The sequence below is a fragment of the Sinohyriopsis cumingii genome, chromosome 1 (assembly GCF_028554795.1).
Source record: "Sinohyriopsis cumingii isolate HCF-2022 chromosome 1, ASM2855479v2, whole genome shotgun sequence".
In the NCBI taxonomy this organism is placed as follows: domain Eukaryota; kingdom Metazoa; phylum Mollusca; class Bivalvia; order Unionida; family Unionidae; genus Sinohyriopsis; species Sinohyriopsis cumingii.
This window is the reverse complement of record NC_142961.1, coordinates 153,927,998-153,953,209: the sequence shown is the minus strand read 5'-3', so window position 1 is coordinate 153,953,209 and position 25,212 is coordinate 153,927,998. Positions and strand designations below refer to the sequence as shown.

At 33.8% G+C, this 25,212-nt stretch overlaps 1 protein-coding gene across 1 annotated transcript in view; it reads right to left on the bottom strand.

Moving 5' to 3' along the window:
* Window positions 1-1,581: 1,581 nt before the first annotated feature.
* The window catches only part of LOC149808187 (histone deacetylase 3-like), a 50,072-nt gene continuing 26,441 nt past the window's right edge, over window positions 1,582-25,212 (bottom strand). The window contains exons 9-14 of the mRNA XM_089974399.1: window positions 24,559-24,632; window positions 24,156-24,220; window positions 20,967-21,115; window positions 16,104-16,183; window positions 11,740-11,900; window positions 1,582-3,837 (exon numbers count right to left, since the gene is read on the bottom strand). Coding sequence (XP_089830525.1) covers window positions 3,762-3,837; window positions 11,740-11,900; window positions 16,104-16,183; window positions 20,967-21,115; window positions 24,156-24,220; window positions 24,559-24,632 — 605 coding nt within the window. The 3' untranslated portion in view covers window positions 1,582-3,761. The remainder of the gene's footprint in view (window positions 3,838-11,739; window positions 11,901-16,103; window positions 16,184-20,966; window positions 21,116-24,155; window positions 24,221-24,558; window positions 24,633-25,212) is intronic.

Genomic DNA, 25,212 nt, shown 5'->3' with positions numbered 1-25,212 from the left:
AGATACGAATCTGGCAGTGTTAGGGCAACTATGAGGAACAACTATTACATACTTACCAATACTTTTTTGTCATTATTTTTCATAGATGACTATTTGTACAAATGTTTTAAGAATTTATGCCAATTTAAATTTGTAAAAAAAAAAAAACTTAAGAGTTATTCCCAAGTAAAGTGTCAAACGAGTTTTCATGTTTTTTTTTTGTTCTGTAGTTGCTGAATACCATCATTTGAAAACATGCTGCTGCATACTGTTACATGAAGACACTGCTATATACTGTCATATGAAGACACTGCTATATACTGTTATATGAAGACACTGCTATATACTGTTATATGAAGACACTGTTACATACTGTTATATGAAGACACTGCTACATACTGTTATATGAAGACACTGCTATATACTGTCATATGAAGACACTGCTATATACTGTTATATGAAGACACTGCTATATACTGTCATATGAAGACACTGCTATATACTGTCATATGAAGACACTGCTACATACTATTATATGAAGACTGCTATATACTGTTATATGAAGACACTGCTATATACTGTCATATGAAGACACTGCTATATACTGTCATATGAAGATACTGCTGCATAGTCATATTAAGACTGCTGCATACTGTCATATGAAGATACACTGCTGCAGTCATATGAAGACTACTTTATACTTATATATGAATACATTGCTGCATATTGTCATATGAAGACAATGCTGCATACTATGATGTGAAGACACTGCTACATACTGTCACAAGACATACTGCTACATACTGTGATATAAAGACACTGCTGCATATGTCATATGAAGACACTCCTTACTCATAGCTATAATGTGCAACTCAATATATATATAACTTCAATAATGGACAACATTCTCAATTCGAAAATATTTGTGTTACTCCCAACTTAATAGCATGAGCTCCTGGGAATGCGAGTCACTTGCCCCAATATATATCCCTTGATTACAATGCCCACACAGTATGCATCTGAAAAACAACTGCTCAGAGAAAACACTTAATTTTGTGGACCAACTGGATAAAAGAAGCAAGTGGTATAGACAGACCCTAAACCATTTTATAACAAGGGACCAGTGTATTTAGTTACATAAGTCGTTATTAAATATGAAATGTATTTTTGCTGCAGTACTGTAAATAAACTTAAAACAGGACAGTGATTTAAAATGCACATTAAGCAGTGATTTAATGATAATTGTTTGGTTTTGTAGGGTTTTATACCATTTTTCAGCACATGGCAGCCAATATATTTAGAGGAAGAAAAATCCAGGAAAAACCACTGACCTACAGGAAGAGAATGGCAAGCTTTGTTGCATACCTGGTCAAGCTGAGAGTGAAACTCATGTAGACTGAGGTGAGATGTGAAAGTGATCTGCAAAAGCAAGCACCTTAGACCACTTGACCATTTGATTTAATGAAGACGATAGTCAATGCTTGACCATCTGATTTAATGAAGATGATAGTCAATGCTTCAGTTATCTATGTTGAATTTTTAACTTGTAAATTATATATGTACAAGTTTAGTTTTGGGTGTTGAATACAACAGACACAATGCTTTCACATACACATTTTAATTACAACCATATTTATACATCACTCTGAAAGGTAAAAAATTTTTGCAATATAAAAATAATTATTTTCCATAATGTTGTTCATAGTGTGTAAATAAAGCATTTCATGTGAAATGCACTGACAGCAAATGGTGAAACTAGTAGAAAACAATTTTCACAATTAATATACTGTTAAGAATGACAATCTTTTTTGTCAAATGTTCTTGATTGTGCCTCAGATTCATATATTTCTCATAAATTCTGACGATGACACATATACAAGTAATTTATGTCTATGACAGCTTGCAAAATTGTTTGCAGCAAGTCAAAGTTATTTGCATTTATAAATAACAAAGATCCTCTATCAAATTGATGAGACTTTTCCTTATGTGTACAAGTATGAGTTAAAAAAGTAGATTCACAAAAGAACATGTTTTTAAAAAAATTACGTTTCTCCAAAACTCTTTTTTGGCAGCCCTTCAATTGCCTTTTCAAGATGCTGAATCAAGAAGTACATAATAAAAAAACATTGAATATAAATAATAGATGGTCAAAATTAAATATACATTTGAATGGATTTACAGAAGCACTGTTTATAAGTAACAAGCCTAAGTTTAAACAGGTTACATCCAGAATATGGGTCATCACCTTGCAGGAGCAAGGGGAGTTCATATGTAAAAGTAACTTCCCTTCTTGTCTATGATGTACAGACAAGGGGAGTTCATATGTAAAAGTAACTTCCCTTCATGTCTGTGCTGTACAGACAAGGGGAGTTCATATGTAAAAGTAACTTCCCTTCTTGTCTATGATGTATAGACAAGGGGAGTTCATATGTAAAAGTAACTTCCCTTCTTGTCTATGATGTATAGATGGAAAGGGAAAGCTGGATCTTGAAGTAGCAGATTAATTTCCTAATGTTAATGTGATAGGGTAATTGATGGTGAAATAATCTGATGTGAAAAGTGTAGGAGTCCCTGAGGCATGAAATAAAGGTCACAGTGACATCTATTTGGTAAAGTGTGACTGAAAGTGTTATTTTTTTAAAATCATCATGGGTGACAGATGTACAGCAACACAATGACCAATGTTTAATATGTACATATGCACAGAAAAAAAGGTTAGTCTTCAGTGTGGAAGAACAAAGAGAAAGTTGGATGAAATTTAGTGTCAACCAAAATTAAATTGCTAAATTAGTTTTATCAGCCTACCTCAACCAGTCATGGTACAATTCAGCTGCTTTTTTTTCTTCTTTTTTTTCTTTTTCTTGATGTGCATGCAGATATGACAAAGAAAAGAAAAAGCATGATACAAATTTGTATAATGTTTTGTGAATAAATTTTAAAATAAGGCTGTGAATATGCAATATGTTACACATCAATCTTTATACGCAGGACAAGAGCATCCAGTTGCAATTCAATGGAGAAATATGCTTAATGCCACAAGAAACGTTTTTGGTTTTATTATGTACATAATGTGTAATGCGAGTTCTAGTTTGGGATCTATAAAACATAATCAAACCCCTAAAAAATACCAGTGAAAAAACACTTCACTGTGGAAATGTACAATGACTACATAAATTATGCATGCATTAAGTCAAACAACTTTTAAAAAGAGAAAAAAAATAATCAAAAGACTGTCAAAAAATGAAGTTCCTTCCTTCCAAGACCACAGTAAAAAATCTTGTGGAATAAGCAATAATGGACAGTGATGGACAGTATCTTTGCTGGCTTCCCTGATGACCAGCAAAGACACATAACTACTGGACTTTGAGTTCCCTGATGATCGGCAAAGACACACAACTACTGGACTTTGAGTTCCCTGATGACCGGCAAAGACACATAACTACTGGACTTTGAGTTCCCTGATGACCGGCAAAGACATAACTACTGGACTTTAAGTTTCTGAGCTGTCAGATATACTACTGAGTTTGACCAGGGATTTGCTGGATGTTGTTATAATATCTGACAGAAGAGCTCCATATTCCCAGAACTTACACGTTTTGCTCATGCAACCAGAGACTGAGATCTAATTGTTCTGAATCTATATTTCTTTACTATTATACATCCAAGTAACCATCATTCTCCTTGTCATTATCTTTGTCATACATCCAAGTAACCATCGTTCTCCTTGTCACTGTCTTTGATATACATCCAAGTAACCATCATTCTCCTTGTCATTATCTTTGTCATACATCCAAGTAACCATCGTTCTCCTTATCATTATCTTTGTCCCCATCATAGTACTCATTGGCAGGTTCGATTCTGCAAATAAATAAACCAAAGGTTAGTTGGGATGCAATAGGTGAGACAACTATATCGGTGTTCATGTCAGAATGCAATAAATGAGACAAATATATGTTTTCATGTCAGAATGTAATAAATGAAACTATATGTGTTCATATCAGGCTGGATGCAATAAATGAGACAAATATATAAGTGTTCATGTCAGAATGCAATAAATGAGACAAATATATGTGTTCATGTCAGAATGTAATAAATGAGACTGTGTTCATATCAGGCAGGATGCAATAAATGAGACAACTATACAGGTGTTCATGTTAGGATGTAATAGCTGAGACAACTATATAGGCATTCGTGTCAGTCTGGATGCAATAAATGAGACAACTATATAGGTATTCATGTTAGGATGCAATAAATGAGATTAATATATGCTCATTTTTTCCGTTAACTTTACATTGTCAGAATCGTGCAGTACTACCCGATACTGAACCCGCACGCCAATACACATATAGCATCCACATGCATAAAGGAACTACTTTCTATTGTAAACAAACACTGGACGCAGATGCCAGCACTTTTGATTTGTAAACAAATCATGTACACTCGCATAAGAGGCACTTGTGGTTGCTTAAATTTGTTTCTGAATGAACTAAAACAGATGTTTCGTGGACTGCCACATACCAGCTGCTTTAGCACATTCTGCATTGATACAATGTTTCGGATTTAGGCTAGCTACAGTATACAACAAACGCAAGAAAATGTCCTTACAAATAACATACAAGTGACAAGTCATATATTGTCTTCTTCAGCTGGTGATAAGAATGGCAAAAAATATATATTTACAGTTTTATATCCTGAATTTCCTCAAAATGTACTTTCTTAGTTCTGCAAATCTGAATTACATGCGCCATGTCATAGGTTCTCAATCTTGATTACACATTTCGAAATTGTACTGTAATTTTGATGACAAGTGCAATTACATCCTCCTTACTGCACTCAAAATGAAATAAGCATTAAATTTCATAGCGCCTTTTTGATAATTGCAATTGAAAGACTTCATATTTTTCCCACATTATGATTTCAAACATTCAATGACAGAAACAGAAACACATCTGAAGATGTCAACATGCTTCTCCCTAGCTTATTCAATCCCATGTATTTCATGTGGAATTGTCACATACAAATCCAGTCCATAATCACGAAATTTCGAAGAATCGAAAAAAATACCAAAATCTATTCATTTCAGATGAAATGGAAAAGTTGTTGCAATGCACATTAATTCACAATATGACTCCAAATTTCAATTTTAACTAGACACGCCATTTTCTTTTAAAAGTTATGTTGACCACGCGACTAAGTTCAAATTTATCTGGGCGGAGTTATGTGCACAGTAATAATGTTGGTGTTGTGTAATGATAAATATGCACTTGTGTATTTAGTTTGGAATATGGCATACATTCATTTACATTGTTTCTTGTAGGGTATTTTGTTTATATAATTAAGCCTTAGGTAGAATAAAAAAAATGAGCATATAATAAAAAGGTTAATGCAAATGTATGGGAAAATACGAACTCATTTTGTTGGATGGATATACTGCACTCCCAAGGTCATGCAGTATTCCATCCAAAAAACTTGTTCATATTTTCCTTTACAAATGCAGTAACCTATAACAACTATATAGGTGTTCATGTCAGTCAGGATGCAATAACTGAGACAACTATATAGGTATTCATATCAGTCAGGATGCAGTAAATGAGATAACTATATAGGCATTCATGTTAGGATGCAATAAATGAGACAACTATATAAGTGTTCATGTTAGGATGCAATAAATGAGACAACTATATTGGTCTTCATGTGAGTCAGGATGCAATAACAGAGACAACTAGATGTTTCCATTTTCATAAGGATAAAATAACTCTAAAAACTAGAATTGTGTTCATGTCAGCCATTACACAATAACCAAGACAAGTAGAAATGTGTTCATGTCAGCCAGTATACAGTAACCAAGTCAAGTATAAATGTGTTCATGTCAGCCATTATACAATAACCAAGACAAGTAGAAATGTGTTCATGTCAGCCAGTATACAATAACCAAGACAAGTAGAAATGTGTTCATGTCAGCCATTATACAATAACCAAGACAAGTAGAAATGTGTTCATGTCAGCCAGTATACAATAACCAAGACAAGTAGAAATGTGCTCATGTCACCCAGTATACATATCTTTCAATACATACAGTATTCATCGGGTACTATTAATTCCTCACATTCTGTATACATGTCATTCAATACATACAGTATCCATCAGGTACAATTATTTCTTCCCAGTCTGTATATATGTCATTCCAGGGATGGTCCTGGCTTTTAAAAAGCTGTCGCCAAAATAATCGCCAACCTCAATATTTTGTCACCAAATTTCAAAAAGTGTCGCCAAAAAAAGTAGTGTACATTTTTCCAAGTGTTAATTTAGTCTATTAATGTAACAGGCAATGAAAATTACAAAAGATGGATTAGTTAATACTTTAATTACAACAAGCATTAACAAAATGTTACAAAGTGTTACATGAAGATCCGTCACGATTTTAGGGCTGCCCACTTGTTGAATGCAGTTTCAAAGTCTAATTTTTCACATCTGTACATGCTGATTCTCATTAAATTCTCGAGAGATGAGATGCAGAGCTTATTTCTGATGTCAGTTTTTATGAGGTTCATCTTACTGAATCCACGTTCACAGTCCTCAGTGCTGACAGGTGACACCAGTAGTCTCTCAGCAGCCCCCCCCCCCTTTATGGCTAGCTTCACAAAGCTTGTAGCGAATTGCTTCCTAAATCCCAAGAATGATCACTGAATGCTGCATAAATTTTCTCGACAAGAAAAATAGGATCTCCAATTCCCACGAATGAAACTTACACGAGTCAACACCTGGCAATATTGGACCGTATATATAAGCGTAAATTCACACCCAATTTAGGGATTCTTTCACTCCTGTATTTTGAGAAATAAATAATTATTATTAATTATGCAAAACTGTTTTTTTTTTTTTGCTATTTCTTGTTGTGGAGTTTAAGTCTCTGCAGCCGTAACACGGGACTGATGGCAAAAGGAAAAGATCAATGAGTAAAATGCTGCACTGGCGACAGATGTAATTGTGATTGAGATTTTTTCCATTTGCTTTGTATTTATACACAGTAGTCGGTACTTCAAAGGTTATCAGTTTTCTATGAAGGTTCAGCAAAACTATTGTATTGGTATATGTAAAAAAAAAAAACAGAAGGATTAGCCATACAATTAATTGTATGTTTTATTCGCGTCTTCAGAAGTGGGTCAGTTGTAGGTATAGTACGGTAGCATGATTGACTGTATCGCAGCATACAGTACTCAGCCCAGATGTCAGCATAAGCAGATTATGATGTAACAATGCACTGTAAAGATAGGGTTGTCAATAAGAACAAAGGATTGTTTGTGTAACAGATTGATTCCAATGCATTGCTTAGTCAAGTTTATGGCTTCCTTTCGTTCTGGCTTTAAATTTATTCAGTCCAAATCCATGATTGTATGTACAAATTAAATAACCAAAAAGTATGTCGCCAAAAAAATCGCCAGATTGGATATTTTTGTCGCCAATAAGGAAAAAAAATCGCAATTTGCGACATTGGCGAAGCCCAGGACGATCCCTGCATTCAATACATACAGTATTCATCAGGTACTATTAATTCCTCACATTCGGTGTACATGTCATTCAATACATACAGTATTCATCAGGTACTATTAATTCCTCACATTCTGTATGCATGTCATTCAATACATACAGTATTCATCAGGTCCTATTAATTCTTCACATTCTGTATACATGTCATTCAATACATACAGTATTCATCAGGTACTATTAATTCTTCACATTCTGTACATATGTCATTCAATACATACAGCATTCATCAGGTACTATTAATTCTTCACATTCTGTATATGTGTCATTCAATACATACAGTATTCATCAGGTACTATTAATTCCTCACATTCTGTATACATGTCATTCAATACATACAGTATTCATCAGGTACTATTAATTCCTCACATTCTGTATACATGTTGTTCAATACATACAGTATTCATCAGGTACTATTAATTCTGCACATTCTGTATATATGTCATTCAATACATACAGTATTTATCAGGTACTATTAATTCTTCACATTCTGTATGTGTGTCATTCAATACATACAGTATTCATCAGGTACTATTAATTCCTCACATTCGGTATACATGTCATTCAATACATACAGTATCCATCAGGTACTATTTATTCCGCACATTCTGCATACATGTCATTCAATACATACAGTATCCATCAGGTACTATGAATTCTTCACATTCTGTATATATGTCATTCAATACATACAGTATTCATCAGGTACTATTAATTCTTCACATTCTGTATATGTGTCATTCAATAAATACAGTATTCATCAGGTACTATTAATTCTTCACATTCTGTATATATATGTCATTCAATACATACAGTATTCATCAGGTACTATTAATTCTTCACATTCTGTAAATATGTCATTCAATACATACAGTATTCATCAGGTACTATTAATTCTTCACATTCTGTATATGTGTCATTCAATACATACAGTATTCTTCAGGTACTATGAATTCTTCACACTCTGTATATATGTCATTCAATACATACAGTATTCATCAGGTACTATTAATTCTTCACATTCTGTATATGTGTCATTCAATAAATACAGTATTCATCAGGTACTATTAATTCTTCACATTCTGTATATATATGTCATTCAATACATACAGTATTCATCAGGTACTATTAATTCTTCACATTCTGTATATGTGTCATTCAATAAATACAGTATTCATCAGGTACTATTAATTCTTCACATTCTGTATATGTGTCATTCAATAAATACAGTATTCATCAGGTACTATGAATTCTTCACATTCTGTATATATATGTCATTCAATACATACAGTATTCATCAGGTACTATTAATTCTTCACATTCTGTATATATATGTCATTCAATACATACAGTATTCATCAGGTACTATTAATTCTTCACATTCTGCATATATGTCATTCAGTCTCAGAATGTTTTATGAAAATCTGAATTATCTTAGTAAATACCAGCTATATCTGCTGCTGTTACAAAACATTTTTTAAAAATCAAACAAAAAAAAGAACAATGAACAGTTATAATTGTTAAATGTAAGCACTGCACCATGAACATCTTGAGGGTAACTATCAACGTTCATCAGTTCCGATATGGAAAAGTTCTAATGTAGCCAATGATTTGATACTTGGTACACAGCACTAATGATGAGTACAATGCAAAACGATTAATATGTGTTCGATTGACTATTCATGAATAATTAGAGATCCATGTCACTATCATATATAAGTCTCCATTTTTTGGGAGGAGGTGAAACTGTGACATAGTGGTGTTGTAATTTGTACTTATTATAAAATTACCCTCATGCATGAAAAAACCCTCAAACACAGTACCCAGATGATAACCGTATGAGGAGCTTTCTATTTCATGATTTTGTTGGAAATTTATATTCTCTGTCCTCAATATATGGCAGGTGTTGCTACTACTAGTGCAAGAAACGTTACATGGAAATCTTCTAGAACAGCATGCCACATGGACTGATGAATAAACTACTCTGGTAAACACACAAGAGTTTTCATTTGTGATTGCATAATCATGCTTAGTTCAACTGGGGTGGATTATGTATTATGAGTCATGTATAGTGTGCAAGACATTTAATTAATAAATTTCAAGGTTAAGTAGCATTGATAAGTGCAAGTAAACATCACATGACTTGACAAGGACAGGTGTTATTGGAACTGGTTTTCTAAAAGGCAACTGACCTTTTTCATGAGTAGCTAGAGTAAACCACATGACCCTTGTTTACTACAATGATCATTTCTAAATACCATATGATGCATTCAAAAGCTTTATATTCCATTCTAGCTACCGCGTGTTAATTTTCTATATGAAAAGATTATTATGTGGAATCATTCATTCTTAATGGTATTACTATTCTTTTAAGACTTATATTAGGGGATTTATTTATTTAATATAATTATTTGTAGGAATTGCAGTGCTGTAATATTCATTTAAAGACTATTTGGTTATAATAGATGTATGGGATTTACTGTGAAACATTCAAGGCTATTTGGATTTGTAGCTCTGTTGGAATTAATGTGAATTCATTGAAAAACATTTTGGCATTATAATATAGTTATTGTTCTGTATTGTTGGCACACCAGTACAATACAGTCATCATTTGGAATAATTTTGCAACATATTAACATTACTTGTAACTATTGGAATTTATGTAACTTTTAGGATTTTAGGAATTCATTCATTACACTGTAAATTATATTTAATTCTTTCACTGTTTTTTAAAAAGAAAAAAATATTTTAAATTACACAAAATTTGTGATTATCACCATTTCTCATCATGCAGTTCAATTTTCTAGAGTTGTAACATCAGATATTCTGTTGGTTCAAAATTATGAAGAAATACTATACTACATTCTGCACGAACATGAAACTGACAAAGAAAACATGCGCACATTTGATACTAAATATATTATGGACACAGTTCTTAAACTTAAAAGGCATCACAAATCTTTTGAACAATATTTTGCCAAGGTCTCTTACTTGATGGATATATTACTCTAGCTAGCTGCATCAGCAAAAATGTACTAAATGGAAATATAATGAGGAAACTTGGAGACATCCTTGACCCCTTTCCACCAAAATTTACAAATCATAAGTTTATTCTTTAATTGAGAAATAATGAACATTGCCTGAAATAATAATAATAATAATAATAATAATAATAATAACAACAACAATAACAATAATAATAATAATGGTATTTGGTGCATGGTATTTGTTCAAGAAACAAGTCTGAAGGTCACCTTGTATTCCGAGTTTACCTGTGTACAATGGCCAGTCTGGCTATTTCCTTAGGTGTCTGCTTAAGACAGTTCTAACACAAAAGGTAACTTTTATATATATATATATATATATATATATATATATATATATATATATATATATATATATACTGAATGGATATACAAGAGTAACACTACAATCTTTTCCCACATTCATAGCATGCATAAAAGCCTAACTGATGCCAATAAAATGAGAGCTATTAGCAATGGGTGTATTGCAAAGTGATGGGTGTATTGCAAAGGGTTGGGTGTACTGCAAAGTGATGGGTGTATTGCAAAGGGATGGGTGTATTGCAAAGTGTTGGGTGTATTGCAAAGTGATGGGTGTATTGCAAAGGTATGGGTGTATTGCAAAGTGATGGGTGTATTGTAAAGTGATGGGTGTACTGCAAAGGGATGGGTGTATTGCAAAGGGCCACATTCACTACAATTTACTACTTAAAGCCTCAACCAAGAGAACCTTGTGTTGGAAAATGACAGAAAATGGCCAGGACTCCTCCAAATGATGATGCCTGAAAAAATGCATTTTTCAAGGACTTGTCATTACAAACAACATCCCATGTAAAAATATGAAGCTGATCAACAAGGTCCATAACTCTGCAAACTATGACCTTTGGGCAGGGTTTCCCCTTCCCACACCAATACATATAAGGGATTCTATTTATCTTACTATTTACTAAGACAAGAAAGATAACAACACTGCTACAAATTCAGAAATTTTGCTGATTTCCCCATTCCACACCAGTACATGTGACTGATTCTATTTGTCTCACTAATTGCTGATTTCCCCATTCCACACCAGTACATGTGACTGATTCTATTTGTCTCACTATTTGCTGATTTCCTCATTCCACACCAGTACATGTGACTGATTCTAATTGTCTCACTAACTGCTAACACAGGGACGCTAAAACCTTCCTACCTTTTGTCAAGTTCATCCTGATGGTTGTGGATGTCTGGGTCTTGTTCCTCTGTGTTCTCTAATCGCAGCAGGTCTGGTGGGATATCCTGCATCTGTACACTGGGTGAGTGTGCGATCTGTTTCAGATTGTCATGTACAGTCTGTTTTAAGCTGTCAAGATACTAAAAGCAGGACATACACCATCAGCTTAGTGGTAATGAAAAGTAATGACTTAAAATAATAATAACAATAATAAATTAATAATAATAACAACAACAATAACAATAAAACAATAATAATAATGATAATAATAATAATCAATAATAACAATAATAATGCTCTCACTTGTCCAGAGTGACATAATTACCTAGTTATAGCATGGCTCTACAATATGAACAAATATATAAACAGTATACAGTCCTACCCACTTATATTGACATAAGTGATAATGCCAACAAGCCGCCTATTTTAACAAAAAAGCGAAGTCCCTGTCCCCTGTTCTACTATTACTACCAGAATTGTCATACTTATGTCAACATTGAGATAAAAAAATAAACGTACATGTTGACAGAAGCCCTTGGTTCCAGCTTGAACAAATCCTTTGTTTTCTAATCATTTATGTCGACAAGTTGCTAGTTCTGACCCATACTTTGTTCAACATTTCGTTGATCTTGCCACCAGGCTTTAATTTTCCCGCCTAATCATTTATGTCGACCAGCTACCAGTTCTGACCCATAGTTTGTTGAACAATTAGTTGATCTTGCTGCCTGGCTTTAATTTTTCTGCCTATTCATTTATATCAGCAAGAGGTCAGTTTCGACCTGTACTTTATTCAACAATTAGTTGATCTTGCCACCAGGCTTTAATGTTGCGGTCAGATAAAAAAATCAGGCTTTTGTTTGGTCCTATAAAGTTGGCCTCACACGGCAACTTAAATAAAAGCAATGAAATCTGATTGATTCTTGCATTTTCCAAAGTGATCGGTGATTAAAACAAGTTTATTGTGCTGTGAAAGTTTCCTTTTTAACTTTATTTATATTTACGATGGCTCCCAATGGCAGTGTAAAATGCAGATTAAATTTAGTCTCTGGAAACTAAATATCTGGCTGTTAAGGAAGCTGAGGGCAGAGCATCTTGCAAAGATGTCTGTGAAAATTTTTCTCTTAAACATAACACCCTGTCAGGATGGATGAAAGCTGCTGAGTCTATAAAGAAAGACTACGTTGAAGGTAACTGCACTCCCCAAAGGAAGAAGCCGAAGACTGCTAAATTTGAAGACATGGATGAGGCCACAGCAAGATGGTTCAATGAAACTCGCATTGCACTTTCTACCTTATCCATAGATCGCAATATGATCATTGAAAAAGCGAAATTTGCGAAAAACTTAGCGTGAAGAACTTCGCTGTAACAAGTGGTTGGTTCAGTCGCTTTAAAGTTCGTCATAACATCAGATACAAAAGGATTTGTGGAGAAGCCAACTCAGCAGATACATCACAGTTTGATGGATGGAAAGCCCAACTTAAAGATATATTGCAGAATTATAAGTCTGAAGATATATACAATGGGGACGAAACAGCTTTATTCTTTAAGTGTACTCCAGACAAGACATACTGCATCAAAGGTCAACCATGTGTTGGTGGGAAACAGCCTAAAGACCGCATCTCTATTCTAGTCACATCGAACATGATTGGCAATGATAAAATGCCACTTCTAGTTATTGGTAAGTCTAAGAAGCCTCGCTGTTTTAAAAATGTGCACCATCTTACTGTGGATTATTATGCAAACACAAAAGCTTAGATGACGTTAGACATTTTTATGGAGTGGAAAAGGAAACTCGACAGATACATGAAAGTGCAAGGAAGAACAATTTCCTTGCTTATGGATACTTATTCTGCGCACCAACGTGTGGACAATCTCCAACATGTCCAAATAATTTTTCTTCTGCCCAATACCATGTCACTCATACAACCAGTGGATCAAGGAATCATCCCGAATCTGAAACTACATTATCAAAAACTTCTCGCCCACAAAAAGCTGGCTGTGATTGATCTGCAAGAAGAATTTAAGGAATATTTGCTTGGGGCTCTGTACAACTTGAGGAAAGCTTGGGGATTAGTGAAGCCAGAAACCATACAGAACTGCTTTATGCACGCTTTCTTTCCTAAAAACGAGGAATTTCATGGATTCTCCCAATCAGATATCCCACATAGTCTTGAAGAAGATGGCTTATATGAAGGGATTGGAATTCTGATGGATGAGTTTGTTTGGATGGCTATTGATATGGATGACAAGGAACAACGCCGAGCAGCTCTAGCATATGATGACATTATTGTTGCCGTAAAAATGGATTGCGTTTCAGAAGATGGCAAGGAAGACAACATAATTGAAATTGATGCTAGTGATGAATTGGAAACACTACCTTTGCCATGTGTTTCATCCAGAGAGGCCTTTTCAATGTGCGATGGTTGGACAAGATTATTTGTGCAATCAAACTCATTGGTAATATCGGAAGAAGTGCATGGTCACTTGGAAAAGTTGCAGCATCTTCTCCAGACAGAACTGTCAAGGCTCAAACTGAAGAAGCTTGTATGAAGTTCAGAAATGCATGTGCTCTCGTTATCTCCCATGCCCACTTGTTGTGCTAACAACATTTAATTTTAATTAATTTAAATCTAAATTAAATTAAATTTTATTGTAATTGTTTGCATTGATTATGCTATAGATAATAATCACAATTACATGTATATGTATTTGTCATTAAAATCTTTTACTGCTACATGTATTTGTATTTTGAGAGAATTCATAACTTGTTATCTCCAGGACTTATTTAAATGTATACCACTTGAGCTGACATTGTTACAATATTGTATTGTAAGAATCATTTTCTTTTAATACCTCATTAGCATGTGTCAATGTATACAATATTATGCCTTCATTAATCATATCAGCTGCATATATCTTGTTTGCTTTTATGTACTTTTTACGATGACTTCTGTAACTAAATACATGTACTATTTAAACCAACTTGTTGATAGGTTTTCATTTCCCTGTGAATAGCCCCATCCCCTTGGTAGCCTCAATAAGAATGGGAACAGACTGACCAAAATCTAGGACAATTTAAGTACATGTACTTGAAGCATGTAAATAACAACTATGCAACCATGTGCTAATGCCAACACTGAATATTGTAGTGACTGTTTTTCATATCAGGATGTGACTGATGCAATATTTTATTGTGGATTTTATTACACAAAGGTAACCAAAATGTAATTTGTCAATATACAAGTGTATTTCACACTGGTTTTGTCTTCATGTACTCAAAATTTCCATTGCTTGTTTTCTCAATGTGTAAATGCTACTCACTAATGACAGGTTACCCCTTACTGAGGAATTCAACTTGTATTTTTTTTTCAGACCCACCCACAACACTTATCTAGACATCTGTCTATGGCGACAATACTTCCTCGGGCATGAGGATGTCGACATAAATGGGTAGGACTGTATAATCTAATAAATTTACATCGACTGCACAAAATTTGTGTATGCATTCATTTATCATCAATCTCAAGATGACTATGCATAATCTACAAATACCAGTAATTACATACAAATATATCAAGTATCATCCATCTTGAGATGGCCATATATAATCTACAAATACTAGTAATTATATACAAATATATCAAGTATCATCCATCTTGGGATGGCCATACATAATCTACAAATACTAGTAATTATATACAAATATATCAAGTATCATCCATTTTGAGATGGCCATACATAATCTACAAATACTAGTAATTATATACAAATATATCAAGTATCATCCATCTTGAGATGGCCATACATAATCTACAAATACTAGTAATTATATACAAATATATCAAGTATCATCCATCTTGAGATGGCCATGCATAATCTACAAATACCAGTAATTACATACAAATATATCAAGTATCATCCATATTGAGATGGCCCAGATTAATCAACAAATACCAGTAATTATATACAAATATATCAAGTATCATCCATCTTGAGATAGCCATACATAATCTACAAATACCAGTAATTATATACAAATATATCAAGTATCATCCATCTTGAGATGGCCCAGATAAATCAACAAATACCATTAATATATAAAATTATATCAAGACACCTCATATAACTGAGTCATTATAAATAAATGGCTAGCCAAATTTTGAAAGGTCTTCATAAGATTCCATGCAAACTGAAATGGAATCCTGATTTATTCAGATAAACCACACAAAAGGTGAAAAACAATCATGTTCTGCAGAAATCAATTTTATCCATTCCTAAATGCATTAAAAATCTACTTATTTGTCAAGCTCTGTATTACATGAAAAATCAGCAAACCTTCTCACCTGTTTAGTGTTACAGTTTTCCTGTTTAGTTGAAATGTCAGGATGCAAGGTGAAGTCTGGAGCAAAATATTCAAGATATTCTGAAGGTAAAGAAAATAAATTTAATCAATTTCTGAAATGAATGCTCCTGAAAGAACAGGTGCTACTTGCATCCAATGCCTGTAACATGTCCATCTATGTGCATTTGTTGTCAGGCAATAAATACAACACTTCTCAACTCTTTCTTTAGAAGTCAGTGACAACCAGCAAATGATTGCAATTTACTTTTATGTGAATGCATGCAAATTGCAAACATAAATCTCTGAATGACTTGTTGAATTCTTATGTATCACAAGAATGCTTTGTATTAATTTTTTTAAGTACAGCAGCCAACATTTCTTCCATGCCATGACTCGTAAAAGAAAGTTACAGACAAAAGATTATCAAGTACTTATTTCCTTATTTTGTCAAATGTGTCATGATTCAATTTGAATGACATAGTCAGTGTACTTATTTCCTTATTTTGTCAAATGTGTCATGATTCAATTTGAATGACATAGTCAGTCATATGGTCAATATTACCTATTGTTGATAAATTAATTGAGTATACAAGAGACAAGAATGGGTATTCTGTTGTTTACATGTAACGACAGCCAATAAGAAGTTTAATCTCACGCATGAAATGACAGTAGCTCTCATCAACTTGGCAGTATCTCTCATCAATTGGGCAGTAACTCTCATCAATTGGGCAGTAACTCTCATCAATTGGGCAGTAACTCTCATCAAATGGGCAGTAGCTCTCATCAATTGGGCAGTAACTCTCATTAATTGGGCAGTAACTCTCATTAATTGGGCAGTAACTCTCATCAACTGGGCAGTAACTCTCATTAATTGGGCAGTAACTCTCATTAATTGGGCTCAAATTTAGGATTTTTTCACTTATTCATAGGATTAGCAGACAAAAGTTGTACTGATCCTGTACTGATCCTAAATTTCACTGATTTGGAAACTTTTGTGTTTCTCAGAATACACAGTGCAAAGTGCAAAACATCAGAATAATTTTTGGGTCTTATTTCATCCATTTGTGTACATATTTTGAGGACTTCTGATACTTTCTAACTATATTCTCTTAATCATATTTATGATCATGTTCTTTCTTATTGTGATCAAACTTCTAATGTTTTGGTGGCAACAATAAAAGAACTTCCATATTTTTCCAACTGTCAGTTCACAATACAATGAATATTTTATCATCAATAATCTAAAAGTATTATTGTATTTGGTATATTTCTGCTTAAGTGTCCATTCAGTCCAACAACACAACCTATTCTCACTGACCAAGTTCTGACACTAACCTATCTATATTTGGATTAGTGTTGCATGTTGGCTAAATTCACCATTTGCAACTATGGCACTAACTCGATACCCAACATCATTTTATATATTGTCAGTATAATATTAATTGTAAGGCCAGGGTACCAGGCTTAATCAGCGTGTGTTCAGTTTTGACAAGCACCAACATTTACTTTTTGTATGGAACTACACATGACCATTTCTGCCACAGACAGTCACTGTACCTCATCAAGTGCATGGTCTTGGCAGTTATTCAATTGCATTAAATAACCATGAAAATGAATGCAATCTCATGTTTTAGATACATAAGACACAAAACCACTTGTTAACTTCTGATGTTGATCAAACTTTTTACTGGTCGAACAAACTTGAGAGCTGGAGTTTTAGTGGTCCATTGGCAAATTTCCTATTGATCGACTGGAATTAGCTTTTAGCTTCAAGAGTTAAAAAACCTGCTCAATATTGAGTTCATCTAAGATCATTTTAGGAGAACCACTACAAAGAAAGTTGATGAACATCAGAGAAAAATACAGTTGCTAGTGTTTACAAGTTGTTAAGATGGGTCCTTTAGATTTACAATGACAAAAACTATGTAAGAAAACCAACTGGAAAAAATTTGTCAGAACATTCACAAAATGTTCTTATGGTTAACAGTCAAAATCCTTAATGGGCCATAACTCTGTAAACTGAGGAAGAACTTTTTTGTTCCATAAAGTCATCAAAGAACCTGAAAAAAGGACACATATGCTCAAGCTTTTATGATCCATATTCTTGCTGATTCAGAAGAAGAAAAAAATGATTGTCCAAGTCCTGAGAAGAATTTTGGATGCCTAATCAAGAGTAATAACTGACAAACAAGACTCCCTTGAAGGAACAGATGCTCTACTGCTCAAAAAGAATTTACATGAATTTATGATAAGACCATTTCTTGCATCTAACTGCATTTATCACATAAGCTGAAGTTAAAAGTCCTTTATGTACCCCCACCCCAACTCATCCGTGGCAACATCTTTATACTGTTTATTTTTTTAAAATCATTCTGCAAGTATACAATCAAATGTTTCTGCTTTAAATGCTTATATGTTTTTGTTTGTGCATTTATTATATGGCATGTACAATTTTCTTTTAGCTGACGTGGGGGAGGGACAGGGTGGGTAAATGACTTTTATAGTAACAAAATATGTACTGGAGATATAACAGTTTAGAGTGAAGACAAAAGTTGTGATCAAGCAAATCTCTAAGTTGTAATTAGGTACTTATAGTCCACTTTGAAGACCTTGTTGAACTCAACTGATTGAAGGGGTTACCCCTTATTAACAAAATTTATATATGTGATATGGGGCAAAATACCTATTTTTGGTTTTTAAGGGAAACATAACTCTCACTAAGACAAAAGGCTTTGCAGTTTCTGGTTCACCGAATGAACATCTACTGCTGAGGGGCCGCTCACCATTTATTATGTACTTTTGAGAGAGTGATGTATGTAAGGTGAAGTTGGTTGCATTTAAAACATGCACAATGGAGGGAATGTTGGCATACCTCTATGCTACATTAATGTAATGTGGATGATATTTCTTTGGATATTGTACTTTTGGAAATTATACATGATCTAAGCACACTGGTAACTAAAATGACTGCTCCCTTGTGCTAAAAAAATCAGCCTGAAATGGCCTAAAGTACACTATCTGTAGCAGCTATTAAAATATGGAAAATGAATTTTGCCAGACTAGATAATACCAGCTTCTGAAAGTGCAATGAATGAATTACCAAATATATAAAATGTAAAAAAAGTTATCAGCTCTTTTTTATACAATTTACCTCTGAAGTTCAGGAAGTGAAAATGACCAAGTAGAGCTAGCACTTTTTTAGAAAGGTGCACATTTGAAGTAAGACCAAGCTGTATACTGTATAACCGATATTACACCCATCAATCATAACCAAAATAAAGGGAATTAAAGGTTCTTTCAACTATACCTAAGATATACAAGGTCTTTTTTAAATAGCCAGTATAACCAGTGAGGAAAGCTGGGGAAATTCTTTTTCTTTAAAATTCTGATCATATGCAAAATACGAAACTGTAGAGTGCCAACTAAATGGCGAATGCTTTTTGAAAAGATCATTTTTTAATAATTCCAATTTTTATAAATGAAACAGATTTTCTGCAATACAATTGGCTGTAAATGGTCATATGATACTGACCTGGAATTATTTACACATCAATAAATTCTGGGACTATTTTTGGTTTTTATACTGTCTGCAATATAAATAAACATTGCAGACACATCATTGCAAAATGATTGCTTCATCTTTTCAGTTTTTATTCAGCAAATAAATATAAATTATACCCTTTTTATACTTTTTCAAATATACTTTGATTGAAATGCATAGTTTACAATTTGGCATTCGTCTGCTACATAGTCATGCAAAATGGCCAATTACGTTTTTTTTCCACTGCAATTTTCTGCTGAGTTATTTTTAAGAATTAGATGACAAAGAGTTAAAAGAAATAATAGCAGCGATTGAAGCAGAAGATGGATTTGACGATAATGTAATTGATGTTACAAACACTGAAAATGAAACAGAACAACTGAGATTGATAAATTCCCTCACACAGCACCCCATGACCTCAGTCACCCTAGCCCTATACAACAACAACAATAATAGCGTGGGAAGTGGTTCAGACAATTTTGAGGCTGCTGAAGGATATAATCCAAGATTTGAGAAATTATCTGAAAAGTTACTGAAATAAATCAATACTCAAAGGCTACTAAATGAAACACAAAATGGCTAAATTGGCATTTTCAATAGTAATTCTTTTAATTTTTTTATTTTAAATTTTGTTTGCTTATTTAAAAAACATGTGTGGGTGAATGGTAAATATGACCACTTACACAAAAATAAAAACAAATATCTATGAGACCATTATTCAAAGACTTTATTTGGACTTTATTTACTCTGTGAGTGATTAGGTAAAATTTACACATCGATAAATACCCAAACATGATCATTTTAATCTTATAATAAATTCAACCAAGTCGAAGTCTTATGTGTACATAATTTGTGCAAGTCTTTCTCCTTGATAGGAAAAGAACTTTTGAGATTCACATCTAAGTGTGATTTAAAATAGTACAACTTGTTTTTCACTCTAAGTGTGATTTAAAATAGTACAACTTGTTTTTTACTCTAAGATTCAAACATATCTCATGTAACATATGCCTGAAGTACATTTCATGTAATATCAATTGCCAGAAATGTTGGGCAATACCAACAAACACTGAAAGAAAGGAATCAGTATCCACTTTTAACTTATAATATTTACTTGTATATAAGTCTGATCCATGAGCAAACTGCATAGACTAATATCTGCCATTGCATAATGCAATGGCATATTTGGGTCAATGTAGTTTGTTAAGAATAATTAGTAGAACAAACAATACACATCCTGATCTGCTGGTATATTGTGTGACAGCAGATTAGAGTCTATGTTGCAAGAGAACCTAACTTATATGCAAATATAGGTGATATTCATACCATTATAAGGGATCTCATTGCTGATTTGTTCATCTAAAAGCACAGCTGTTTCATAGCACCAGCATCGAGCAACATTTTTCTTGGTGTACCCGCCTCCTCCGAGCACAAGCATGGGTAGACCATACTCCTTCACAACTTTGACACATTCTCTGAAACACCAAAACAGACATTAGGAGCTGTATTAGTTCGTGCCTAGTGCTAAAAAAGTATTCTGGACTTTATATTCAACACTGTGCTACTTGTTCTATTATCAACGAAAATTGTTTTGCATAATTAGATGCATTAGGACATCACTTCATATGTTCCACTGTATTTTCTATATATAAAACTGATGTACCTGGTAAAATTTCTCACCATCATTTATCATATTTCACCAGAAAAGTACTGGCCATATTCTTCCTGTCAGCGACTTAAAACCAATATTTGGAGTTTCTTTAGTGATTAGGAGTACACCCACTAACTCACAAATCCAGCTATTCCAAGCTAAGAAAAACATTTACCACCTCTTTTGGTTTCTTTTACTTACAAGGGTAAAGCCACATTTACTCGTGTATAAATCAAATAATTTAGGAATAAATAAAGGCCTGGAAGAAGGGGGGGGGGGGCAGCTTATCCATGACAGATTTTAGGTCTTTTTGTTGACTTCTGTAGTGGATGCAAATCTTTGGACATAAAACAATAATTTTTTCCTTGTCCTAAGTCATAGGCATGTAAAAAAAAGTAACTTTCGGCAACCAAACAATTATTAAACTGTTATAAAGTACTATGATTGATTTTGTTATTATTTTGCATGTGCATATTTTCTTATTTCTCCAACATGAAATTAAATAAAGGTAAATACAGACTTCATAATTCGCAGACTGGTTGAGTTTACCAGGGAGACCATGCTAAACTATAATGTACAGTACTTACACAGTGCAAAGCATGCATAGCGTCACTTAAATCCTTACTTATTCCCAAATATATTAGATGCAGATTTTGCTTTATTCATTGTTTCAACCAAATTGCATTCTTCCAGATAACATTTCAGTTAGTCCTTAATAGCTGTTTCATTTACATTGAATACGCACTCACAAGTTACTCATTTTCAATGATATAAGCGATCCTACAAATTGAGGTAATATTTTTAAAAAGTATCATCGTTTAATTGTACAAGGCACATAACCATCATAATTTACATGTTCACGAAGAGTGGTAATAATAAAGGCTAAAATTCTCATATAGATCAACTAAGATCAACATCAATCAATTTTGGTTCTGTGTTTTAGCTGAACAAACATCATAACTTTCCACACAATGGAAAACTTGATGTTTCGGCATCTCCTATGTTGATTGTCAGCGAATTTGTCTTTTGTTTTGCGACAGCAGTACAGGCCAGTTAATCATTAAAACCCTGAAACTGGCTTGTGATAAGAGGGAATTTTGACTGGTAACTATACCAGTACATTGATGTGTAATTGCCTTTTATTCCTTAATATTAGCATAATTACCGCAGTCTTGTAAAACGGGGTGTAAGGCATACCTATGAACTTTTCAAAAGCCAAGTAAGGAGACTGAAACCTAAAATCGGGAGGTTTTTCATGGCATTTTTAAAGCTTTGTTGTCACTAAATATTGATCGATCTTCCAAGTCCAATATGAGTGAAATTCACAAAAATACTAGCCATTTCTCCCTGTGACATGCGGTGTTTTCCCCCAGGATGTGCCCTATATTCATATTCTGGTCAGCTGTGGTCAAACTGCACAACAGCTAAAGATTAGTCTTAAATAAACAAGCAAAAAAGCCAGCGCAAGTAATTAAAAGTTAATCCTTATCCATGCAACTATTTTGTGAAAATGATTGGCCCTCCGTCGTAATTCAAAGAAATCACTTTCTACACTATTGTGTGTTATGCAAGCACCAGCAATTGACTGGCAAATAAAGGATTCCCAATTTTGTTGAACTAAAGGTACCAAAATAGCCTGCCTCATGGTATCGTACAGGTGGCAACTATTTTCTCTTTTATTATTGTATTTTGGAGATATCATTAAAGTTTAGTGCAATGGTACCCATGATTCGACTCCATTGGATGTACTTAATTCAGTGCGTAATCAAACCTACAATGTACATGTGGTGGCACCATTATGTAAATACGTTCAGTAGTCTAATTGCAAGCAATGAATTGAACCGCATTGTTTGTTCATTGTGTTGTCATACGGGGATTACATTTTAATGAGTTAGGTATTTACAGTTTCAAAGCAAAGTAAAAACGTAATTACCGATGAACTGATATAAAATGTCCAATGCAATAATGCATAAACAAACAATAATCAAGTCAAAAGAGAGAGCTAATGTTACAGCAACTCATGATTGCTACATTCTTGTCATCGTTCGATCAAATTATAGACAAATCTAAATTAGGCAGAAACAATAAGAAAACAGAAAATTAAATAAATTACTTTTCAAACAAGTTTATACCATTTCTTTTAATAATCATGCACGCCAACCACGAGATAAATATACATGTAATTTTTTTAAATATAACTTTGCCTAAATAAATGCATTTAGAACTTACCTCATGTATCTTGAGATGTCTCGGAGTTGTAGGTTGGCTAATACATGGGTCATGCACTTTTTAGTGTTTATACCTGTTCAGTTTGTGGGTCGGCTTATAAACAAACTGGCTTATACACGATTATACATAGTAAATATTTGCAAGAAACATCAGATGGGAGTTTTCTCCCTTCAACAGATGAGTTGGCACCAAATTCCACCAATCTTCAGTCAATATTGGAGTGGATGTGCATACACCTCCATCCTGCCATATGTCAGCTATCTTGTCTTGTTTCAATCTGATTTATGCTATTTAAAGTATGTATTTAAATTAAGATCTTTCAACAGAATAGCATGAACACAGTTTCATTATTCTTTGTGTGTCCAGTAACCTTATCTTACAATGGAATAGTTTGATGCAGATTAGGATTACTGCTCTGTCCATGCATCACTTACTGAGATTCTGTTACACCTGTATTACTGAGATTCTGTTACACCTGTGTTACTGAGATTATGTTACACCTGTGTTACTGAGATTCTGTTTCACCTGTGTATGCGAGTTTTGCCTCTGCAACAAAAGTAGCTAGAAGTCAAGTGTCTGCTGGAGACACAAAAAACATGTGAAGAGTTCTGTGACATGCACAAGGCTGAACTTACCCATGGCCCTTTATGCTGAGATTGAAACAGCCCAATCTGTCACTGCCCAAAGAGTCCGCCCCACACTAGAACAAGCAAATAAATATAATTACTGATTGACGGGTTAATTGATTAAAGGCCCAATAGAAAAATCTGATTTTTTTCAACAATATTTCATTTATTTTAAACAGGGATGTTCTGTATCTATTTAGCTTTATAAGATCTCACAACATTTATAAGGGTGGAAAAGAGTTGTCAAACACACAGTTTGTGAAGTTTCACTTCTTATTGGTTTTCTTAAACTATGAATAAAAATATAGCTTTATAGTTTGATTATATAGGCACTGACATCAAAATGTATAAATTTATGTTACATCAAAATTAAAACCAAATAATAAAATTTTATTTTAAAAGTAGGTATTACCTGCAGAACCACACAGGTTGGCTTGTAAAAATCCATTACTTGATGAATTACTGGCTTGAATATACTCATATATGCTGAAAAGGAGATAATAACTGATGTTAGACTGATGTATCAAATTCAGTCCAAAATATTCAATTTGGTAATATCATGTACTGAAAACTAGAATGGAAAAGGAACTGGACTATCATGTTCCACAGGCACTTGACCACAAAGTCCCTCAGCAACTGTACTATTATGTTCCTCAGGGACTGTACCACTATGTTTCTCAGGGACTGGATTACTATGTTCCTCAGGGACTGTACCACTATATTTCTCAGGGACTGGATTACCATGTTCCTCTGGGACTGGACCACTCTGTTCCTCAGGGACTGGATTACCATGTTCCTCAGGGACTGGATTACTATGTTCCTCAGGGACTGTACCACTATGTTCCTCAGGGACTGTACCACTATGTTCCTCAGGGACTGGACTATTATGTTCCTCAGGGACTGGACCACTCTGTTCCTCAGGGACTGGATTACCATGTTCCTCAGGGACTGGACCACTCTGTTCCTCAGGGACGGAATTACCATGTTCCTCAGGGACTGGATTACTATGTTCCTCAGGGACTGTACCACTATGTTCCTCAGGGACTGTACCACTATGTTCCTCAGG